This window comes from Alligator sinensis, unplaced genomic scaffold (genome assembly GCF_000455745.1).
Source record: "Alligator sinensis unplaced genomic scaffold, ASM45574v1 scaffold572_1, whole genome shotgun sequence".
In the NCBI taxonomy this organism is placed as follows: Eukaryota; Metazoa; Chordata; order Crocodylia; family Alligatoridae; genus Alligator; species Alligator sinensis.
Window position 1 is genome coordinate 592,998 of NW_005842288.1, and position 10,120 is coordinate 603,117.

At 40.9% G+C, this 10,120-nt stretch overlaps 1 protein-coding gene across 1 annotated transcript in view; it reads left to right on the plus strand.

Moving 5' to 3' along the window:
* The window catches only part of LOC102374576 (vesicle-associated membrane protein 2-like), a 35,084-nt gene that overhangs the window by 21,438 nt on the left and 3,526 nt on the right, over nucleotides 1-10,120 (plus strand). Inside the window, exon 4 of the mRNA XM_006028082.1 lies at nucleotides 1-49. This exon is cut by the window's left edge and continues 23 nt beyond it. Within this exon, the coding sequence (XP_006028144.1) occupies nucleotides 1-49 (49 nt within the window). The remainder of the gene's footprint in view (nucleotides 50-10,120) is intronic.

The following is a 10,120-nucleotide window of genomic DNA, read 5'->3' on the forward strand; positions in this document are numbered from 1 at the left end:
ATGATCATCCTTGGTGTAGTATGTGCAGTCATTCTTATTATAATTATAAGTGAGTAATTTATTTTCTTTTTCATTTACTGTCTAAATATCTCTGTGATTTCCAGTGAACTGATGTCAAAAAACCAAAATGAATATAAAACATTTAGGAAAATTAGTTTGTGAATATCCCCTTCAAATGTCATACAGTTATGAGAAATATTGCAAACTCCACTAAATGTTTACTGATTGAGGTTGGGCAATGTCCAAATCTTAATGGAACCCAGTCTTGTTATATTGCACAGTTTTCCCTGGTGTACAGTTTGCTTTCCCATGATTAAGTGAACTTTTATGCAATATCAGTCTACCTCTCATTAAAGCCATGGCAAAAGTACCATTAACTTCAGTGAGGAAAGGAACAATCCTAGAGTAAGAGTTAAATACCACTTTTAAAAACCTTTTATATTTTTGAAAGGCCAGATTTTACAGGTATTTCAGGTACACACTAGGAGGATTTTTTTCAAGACTGCTTCTCTGCATTTTCAGATACCTAAATACCATTAAAAACCTAGTCCAAAGCCTTTCTGATATTTTTGTAATAATAGGTAGTTGTGTGTAATATTCCACACATCAATAATACATGGAAATAAAAAACAAATGAAGAATCACAATTATGTTTGAAGCAGAACAAGCATCTCAAAATAACTGCAACTGAAGTTCATATAGCATACATGCATGGAGATATTAATATTAAAAGCAAGGATTACAAAGTCTTTTACCTTTTTAATGTATAATTTATGTATGAGCAAGAACTCTTATGACTGAAGTTGTTTATATAAAATAATTTTAATATGGCATTAGCTATGAAAACAGGGGTTACATTCAGTCAGACAATACTGCCAGTAACCCAAGAGAGATTTAACAGAAAGCTATGTTACGGATATGCATTAATCCCCTGTTCTCAGATCACATAATCACTTTCACTCTGTGTCCATTTGCTTCCATTATTTCTTTAAAGTAGATTTAAAACAATATCAGTAAACACAACATGCTGGATTTAGGTGCATATGGCAACTTATTGGTATTGCACTTGTTGGCACTACTGTGACGCAGGGAGATTTTCAGGTTTCATAATTCTGACGTTATAAAGATGGAAAATAACCATGAGATCCATTTTGGTTATTAGTGAATTATATCATCTTACCTGACTGTCTTCATTTGACGATTAAGGATTCCTTCTGCGGTCTGGTACATCAAACTGTGAAGACATATGCACAACCTTTAAATTGATTACACGGCTGTAATACCTAATCCTAGGGCACTCCTCATGTCCTTGCAAGGAAGTAAAAACAAGAAAAGAGGAATCCTTCTTCCTTCCATTGTCTGACCATCATACTGGTTTAATATACTTTTGTTGCCACAGCTTGATGATCTGAATATTTTGAGACAGAATAACAACATTTAAGTCCAGCATACAACAGAAAAGACAGATTTGAAATTACTTGGAGAATACTTAGGGAATATCTGGAATTTGGTGTGTATGTGATTCTAAACTCAGGAGTGTGGCATCACAGAATGAAGATCATGTCTAACACTCACAGGATCTACTGCAACATTTAACTTGATATATATAGACTGATGGCCATATACTATTTAAAAAACATTGCCTTTATAGTCCATACCCTTTCTTTACAGTCCTCACAACCCTGATACTTCTATTATTTCCCCTGAAGTATTGCTTGTAGGCCTTAGTTGTGATAATTCAGGACTCAGCGTACACATATTTTGATCCAAGTTTATAATTTAAATAGGCAAAAAGATTAAAGGAAATAATAACCCTGTTTTAAGGATTAGAAACCCAGGCAGAGAGAAATTAAGGCCTAGATTTAGAAAGACATACCTATTCAGGACAACACTTAAGCATGTACCACTGAAGTCAAAGGACTTAAACATTTCCATAGTTAAACCCCTAAATATGAAGTAGTTTGACCAACAGGTCAGTGAACATCTGCTAGTACCATTGACTTCCACAGGATTAATTTGTGCTTAAGTGCTAATCTGAATAGGGACCTTAGTGACTTCTCTAGTGCATGATGGTACAAGTCTCTCCTCCATTTCACTGGGCTGTGTGTGCAGTGTTTATAGTCAGAGCTTATCCTCCCCTTATTGATGTCAGTGGGAGGTTTGCTATTGATTTTAATGGAAGCTAGATCACATACTCAGCTTTACCTACAACATTTACCCTATAACTCTGGCAGGTGCTCTTTTACCAGGAAGGAAGGTAGTCAGGGTATCTAACACAAGTAATTAAAGTGGTAGCACTATAGTGGGCTTCTTCAGGAGGGGTGTGCCAAGTAAATTTGCCTGCTCTTTGATTTCATAGTATTATATTGCAAGGCTAAAGCCTAATATTAACTCTATAGTGACTTTTGTTTTTTCTGTTCTTTCCTTTCTAGTTTATTTCTGCACTTGAATAAGCAATGAGGGAAGGCTTGGCATGGCATGGCTTTGTTCATATCAACCAACAGTATCAACATTCTCTCATTGAGCTCTGCTTTTTAATTCCTGGTGTCTCGGGGATTTTTGCTTGTAATAACTTGTAAGCATTCAATGTAGTGTGTTTTGGTATTATGTTGTTTCCACAAGAAACTGTACCAGCTGAATACTGCCAAGTAGTTCTATATATTGTATTATTATCACTGTGTCTTAAAATGTGTCCACGCTGACCTTCAGAAATCGTGATATATATGAAAAACATCCTAAACTTTTTAGAATTATAAAAGCCGTTATGGGAAAATGTCTTGCTTAAAGGGACTCTGTCAGGTTGATTAGCACTAAAATTAAAGTTCTGTTAAATATTGAAACAAATTATTAAACCTGGGATGCCTACGCTTAGACAGCAAAATCCAAAGCCAGACACCTGATTTTCATGAGTGGCAAGTACAAGCTAATTCTGTTGAAGTCAGTAGTACTTGCAGATGTTTGCCAAACTTTTTTGTCAAGCTACTTGGTACTTAGGGGCTTAAATATGGAAGCTGAAGCCTAATTTTAGTCATGCAAGTTTGCAATGTTGCTCAAAGAAAAACAATGGGAATGTGTTCCTGAATTTAAATTCCCTTGAGGAGTTTGTCATATAAATGCTATAGCATTGTGCTAGGGTATGAAAGCTGAAAGAGAACTATATATGAAGTAAGAATGACTGTGACTTGTGCATTTCAATTGTCCAAGCCAAGTGAGAAGCTAAAATTGTACAAGCATCATCATGACAAAAAATAATTAGTCTGGCAAAAACTTATACACGTTTGACTTTAAGTACATGAACTGGCTTATTGAAGCTGAAGGAGTTCCACAGTAAGAGAACTGCCTATATAGATCACTTTGCAGGATGGCTGCATTTACCTCCTGGTGGCCTACAAAATGAGAGAATCGGTCGGTGGGGGTGAGAATGGTGGCAGAAATAGGGCCTAGATTGTTCTCCTAAGAAAGGTTCTATACAATGAATGAGACAAAGGAGTGCTGAACCATAGCACTATTATTAGTATGGCAGGTAAAGTAGTCTATTTAAGGAGCTGTTTTCATTATAGGGCTGCCACCATGTAACTGTGCCAGCAGAACTCTGGTGGCAGATTCCCCTGCAATAGAGGCATGGCTTATGGTAGCAGAAGAGGCATTTCTACTGACTTAACCATTAGCTTCCTGAATGACAGACACTAAGGTGCAGCTGTCCTGTCTGGATAGCTGCACACAGATAAGCTGCTTTGCCTGCATAGCTAGCTGGCTGTGTTCTCCAGCCTCAGACAAGGGAACAGTAATGCAGGCAAAATTTTGAAGTGTAGGTCTGATCTAAAAATATGTATGTATAACTTTCAAACTGATAGTATCCCCTTTAAAAAGGATTCTTCCAAGCATTTTTCATACTCAGAAACTCAGTATTTATACTACCCAGGATATAACAGTCCTTCTGCAGTGGAAGCCTGAAATTGAAATATATTTTCTTTTAAAAACTTTTTTCATTGTTTATTATTGTACAGTTACAAGGGGTTTTTGTTTGTTTTTTAAGTTCAGTTGTTTTTTAACTCTGAATAATTTGTTCTGGAGAGGGTGAGACTGCTACCCAGAAAGAAGGATACGGATGTGTTTTTTCAAACAAATAAAAATAAAAAGTTCCATCAGAATTTTGAGCCTATCAGTCCTGATGGGGTTCAGTTGACACTATGCTGGACAGTATACAAAGACAGTATCAGCTGGACCCCATCAGGACTGATAGGCACAATATTCTGATGGATCTTTTTATTTACCAAATAAAAAATAAGATTTTTTTTCTGTTAATTTTTATCTTTGGCTGCCATTTAGCTAAACTATATAAACATGGCAATACACCTATAAATAGCCTCACCGTAACCCATCTCTAGCTAAGTCAGTAAGCCAAGCAGTGTACGTATAAATGCACACAATATATTACCATGCACATACATATAAACTGCTTAAGTATAATTCTGCAGAGAGAATAAGCAATGACTAATTGAAGGCCTCAGTTACTTTATTTTTGCTTTCTATTTATAGATTTATTTTTACATGTACCATTTGATATTGATAAATAACAGATGCCTACAGCCTTAATGAAATGGAAGTCATTTTGAGAGCTACTGATGTATAACTGAGCTTAATGGTATATCCTTTTTATTTCAGTCCTTCAGTTTAGAGAATCAGTGCACAAACAATTTAAAAAGCCTGTGGACCAAGGATAAAGCATTTTTTTCATTTTTTGAAGTTGTCATAAGCTTGATCCTGCAAAGTAGTGAGTTTCATCCCTGTTGAAGAGGTGACTCAGTACCTTGAAAGTCAAGACCCTCACTGAAGAGAAAAGGAAAAGCAGTTCAGCTTCAGAGGTTTTATTTTTCAATTACCAAAAAACTGCCGTTATTTCATACTGGTTGGCAGTATGAAATAACTACCAGCTGAAGGCCACATTCAGCCACTCTTACTCATGTTCAGTATACCTTATCCAGATGAGAGTAGTTTGCACTAGTGAAATTATATGTATGTAGTAAGGTTGCCAACCCTCCAGGCTTGGCCAGGAGTCTACCGGAATCAGCATCAATCTCCCAGTGACTACTGAAAGCAATCTGGGAGATTTTAATAGGATATTTTAAGAAGAAAAAAAATCTTGCAGAAAAACTTCAGGGAAAAAAACCTCCCAGAATACCTTCAGTCAAAGTTGGCAACATTAGTATGTAGTTATGCTTTTGCACATATCTAATGCAAGACTTGCAGCACCAAAACAAAACGGGGCTTATCAGGGTAAGTTGTCTTGGTGCAACTAGGAGCACGTACCTATGTGGTTACAAAGGTTCAAGCTCTCTCCCCCTCCCATACATACCGACTACAAACACAAGATGAATCACTGCAGGTTTTGAGTAAGGATGGCAGAACTGGGTTCTATAATGAAAGCTTAGAGTAAGTTGTCCCAGGAAAGGGCATAACCAAAGCAGACACTTTAGGCAAGGGTAGAGAGGGATTACTGGTGCTCCCTATTAGCTCATGCATGTTGTATACTGATACTAAAAAATGTAATTGTAAATTGTGCCTCAAGGATGGGGGAATGCATACTCACTCTCCTATAGGAGCTTTTCTTGGTTTGCCCTCTTGCCCTCTGTCATGTTCTCCAATGAGGATGATTGCCAGACCTCAGCAAATAATTCACAAAGCAGTTTAGCCAACAAATGTAGCTTCTAGTGTCTTACAGGATGTCTGCAGACAGACAGAAATGTCCTTATGCTTGTTAATGGACTGTATTACACGAATGTGTTTTACTCTGTGTATTCATCACAAATAGTGGTCTTGCAGGTGTTCAACATTTGCTATTTGCGCAGTACTGGTCAGTATGACTGGTAAGATAATTTATGTGGTCTTGTTTCCTTCTATAGTTTGATGAATAAGTAACCACCCCCTTCCCTGCCCAGTAGAGCTCTATCCTCAAAGTTCATGTAGACTAGACTATTAATGGTTTCCAAATGGGAAAATCACGTTACTCAGGCTGTGTAAGATGGGACTGCATGATACCATACGTGTCTGTATTGTGCAAGCCCCATAATATCCTCTGTGTATAGAGCACAGCAGGTTGCAGTCTATGGAGCTACACAAAAATGTAATTGGAGTATTGGAGCCACTATTTAGATTTTTTGCTTATTAAGTTGTCTTTAAAAAAAACAGATGAAAACCTAAATCAGTGTAGAACTCAGGCTACCTATTCTAACACCCAATAGTAGTGTGTTAATTCACCCTTGTATATATTTGAAGTTATTGGTTAGAGTATAAAAGACCAATTATGGTATTAGAAGCATATATACCCATGGGTGAGGCTGATTTACATGGCATATTGGATGCCACGTAACCCACAAAAGATGCAATGATAATTTGGCTGCTTGTGTTGATGGCCAGCATATTTTATAGTAAATAGTAGGGCTGCGTGAAATTTCACTGGCTGTTTCATTTTGATGCTGTTTCAACTCATTTCAAGCTCGAAACAGCAAAATCGAAACAAAATGAAGGGCTTCAAAACAGCCTTGAAACAAAACGAGGGCAGTCCAAATGTTTCAAAAGTTTCAAAACATTTTGAGTTTTGAAGCTAAAGCTGGGCTTGCCTGCAGGAAAACAAAGCAAAGAGAGGGAAGGGGAGGAGGGGGGAAGAACTGCTCTGATATTGACTGTTACAGTTTGGCTGCCTGAGATGCTAATGTGCTGCTTATTAAGTTATTAACTGTTGCCGTTTAAAGTGGTGGACCAGACTGAGGCTGTAGGGGAGGAGGAGACCTCATTGGGACACACTACTGTGTCATGTAGAGGCCTCAGCGCCAGTGAGGGCACGCCTTAACACACACACTCACTCACTCACTCACTCTCTCTCTCTCTCTCTCTCTCTCTCTCTCTCTCTCTCTCTCTCTCTCTCTCTTTTTCTTTCTCTCTCTCTCTCTCTCTCTCTCTCTCTCTCTCTCTCTCTCTCTCTCTCTCTCTCTCTCTCTCTCTCTCTCTCTCTCTCTCTCTCTCTCTCTCTCTCTCTCTCTCTCTCTCTCTCTCTCTCTCTCTCTCTCTCTCTCTCTCTCTCTCTCTCTCTCTCTCTCTCTCTCTCTCTCTCTCTCTCTCTCTCTCTCTCTCTCTCTCTCTCTCTCTCTCTCTCTCTCTCTCTCTCTCTCTCTCTCTCTCTCTCTCTCTCTCTCTCTCTCTCTCTCTCTCTCTCTCTCTCTCTCATCCAAATCAGCCACAAAATGACAACGTTATAGACAGTTTTGTGCTTCCCCATTATAGCCTATAGGCGAACCATTGAAACAGCGAAACAGTTTTGACAAACCAAAATGGAACAGTGCTTTCAAAACTAAACAAAACTTGAAACAAAATACTGTCTCACTGAAATGGTAAAATGGAAGTTTATACAAAATGGTGCTGTTTCGCACAGCCCTAGTGAGTAGAGCACCTCCCAAGTCAAAAACATGACTCTCTATGAGCTGCAGAGTCAGGTTCTATAGCTAAGAGTTGTAGCAGACCAAGATCCCTGTGCATCTGGTCAGAGGGAATACTGTAACACAGGAGCCATGGATACCTGAATGGGCTATTCCTAGAAAAAGCCAGTCCCCATGGGGAAATGAAAGATATTGTGTCCACATAATGCAATTCTTTGAACTAAGATAAAGCTACCCAAACCCTATAAGTGTTGTACTGATTCTAATCCAGGACAGGGTTTGTTTGTTTTTTACCAAAGGAAGGTAATTCCTTCTGGGGCAGCTTTTTGTTTGCATGCATTTACACTAAGACAATTTCCTCCATGTTTTTTCCTTGAGGTTCCCTGTGTCAAAGCAACTCTTTTCAGATATCCATGGCTGCACTGGCCTTTAGGTTACACTTGGACAAGGTGGAAGGTTAGCTAGGACTGCTAGCAGGTTCCAGCATCCCAGAAGGAGCACAGACAGAAAAAGGAGTGTCCAGGGACCTTCGCAGAGCTCCCCATATCAGTCTGCAGCTGTGGTGCTGCTCTGTACCTATTCCACTGCTGTTGTGTTGATGTTGTATGTGCCCCCAGCTCCTGTCCTGATATTGCTTCCATTTTCCACGCTCATTGTACAGGTTTCCCGCGATTTATCCCAGTTCTTTATATGCGAATTCGCTCTTATGCGTTGAGCATATTTAGACCCATAATTCATTATGTGCGAGGTAAGTTTGCTAATATGTGATCAGCATAGATGCCACCCCCCGCCCAAGCAGGTAATTCTGTGTGGGGAGGGGAAAGGGCAATGGCCCCACTCATCCCAACCCCAGCTGCCAGCTGCCTGCAGCCACTGGGCTGCACTGTGCTCCCCCTGTCCCCACCGTGCCTGGTCTCCACTTGTCCACACTCACCTCTGGTCCCAGCCTGCACCATGCCCTGGTGCAGGCAGCTGGTGTCAGCTGCCTCCAAGGCCACTCCAGCACAGGCTGGGGTGAGTGGGAACCAGCAGAGCCCCGGGGGGTTTAGGGCATGGTGCAGCCCAGCTACTACAGGCAGCTGGTGTTGGCTGCTCCCAGGGCTGGGGTGAGTGCTGTGCCCCGACCATCCAGGGTTCCGCTTGTCCACACTCACACCAGCTGCCTGCACCAGGGCATGGTGCAGCCCAGGAACAGAGGTGAGTGCAGACAAGCAGAGCCCAGGTGTGGGGGGGACAGGCAGAAAGCCAGGGCTGGGGTGAGTGCCGTTCTGTTCCCCCTGCTTTGCTGCTTTGTGCAGCCCTAGGAGCAGCACCCCTCCCCCAGTCCCAGCCTCCCTCCCTCACCACCGTGGGAACCTATCCCTATTTGTTACATTGTAAAGTGGGTTCGCTTTATGCAAATTTGATTCATGCACCGTTCTCCGGGAATGTGTACTGCATAAATCGAGGAAAACCTGTATTTCTGAGGCTCATGTTTGTACATTATACCTTCCCCCCTATTAACAAGCTAACTTTGCATGAGCATTAATTTGGCACTGAAAATAAAATATCTACAATGAGAACTGTAAATGAACTACCATGCTCTGTAAATCCAAACTCACGCATTTCCCAGCAAGTCCAGCAAACTACAACATTGTATTGTAGTATTTTCATTTAACAGAATTATGAAAGAGTATTGGCAAGCCAACGTAAATGGCATAATTAGAAGAAAAATCTTCTAAAAATCCTACATTTAACCCTAACCCCACAGGACTAACAGCTATTTAGAAATGCTGATGAACTGATTTTAAAGCCGGGACTTTTAATTCCCCAGGATCCTGTGGCAGTTCTAGGCTGCTGAGCTCTTTTGTAGGCATGCAGAATGTTTGGCACTTATTTTTTCTTTTTTTGACCTGTGGACTGCAATGATTGGTTAAAATTCTTATGGTGATGGAAGAATGGAAGATAGATTCGGGGCTCCTGAGGCAACTCTCGGAGACCATAAAAGCTAAAGGGGCGGTAGTCATGGGGGACCTAAACTACCCGGACATCTGCTGGGAGTCACAGACAGCAAAGTCCCACCGCTCACGCAGGTTTCTAACCTGTGTACAGGACCTCCACCTGACACAGGAGGTACACGGTCCCACTAAGGGGAATGCCATACTGGATCTGGTATTGGCAATGGGGGATGACATGGTAGGGGACCTACAGATCGGTAGCCATCTGGGGGACAGTGATCACCTAATAATAGAATTCACCATAAGACGTCGAGTGGGTAAGGTAACTAGTAGGGTGAAAGTGCTAGACTTTAGGAAAGCTGATCTCAGTGAACTCAGGCGATTAGTCAAGGACGCACTGCAGAGTAGGAGTTTTGAAGTGATGGGAGCCCAAGAAGGGTGGCTGTGCCTTAAGGAAACGATCCTTCGGGCACAAAGCAAGACGATCCCTGTGCGAGGTAAAAGAGGGAAAGGGGCCAGGAGGCTTCTCTGGCTGACCAGAGAAATCCAGGGCAGCCTAAGGACCAAAAGGGGAGCACATAAAAAGTGGAAACAGGGAGAGATCACCAAAGACGAATATACCTCCTGCTCGTGCTTGTAGGGAGGCAGTTAGACGGGCCAAAACTACCATGGAGCTGAGGATGGCAACCCAAGTAAAAGACAACAAGAAATTGTTTTTTAGATATATAGGGAGTAAAAGGAAAGCCCAGG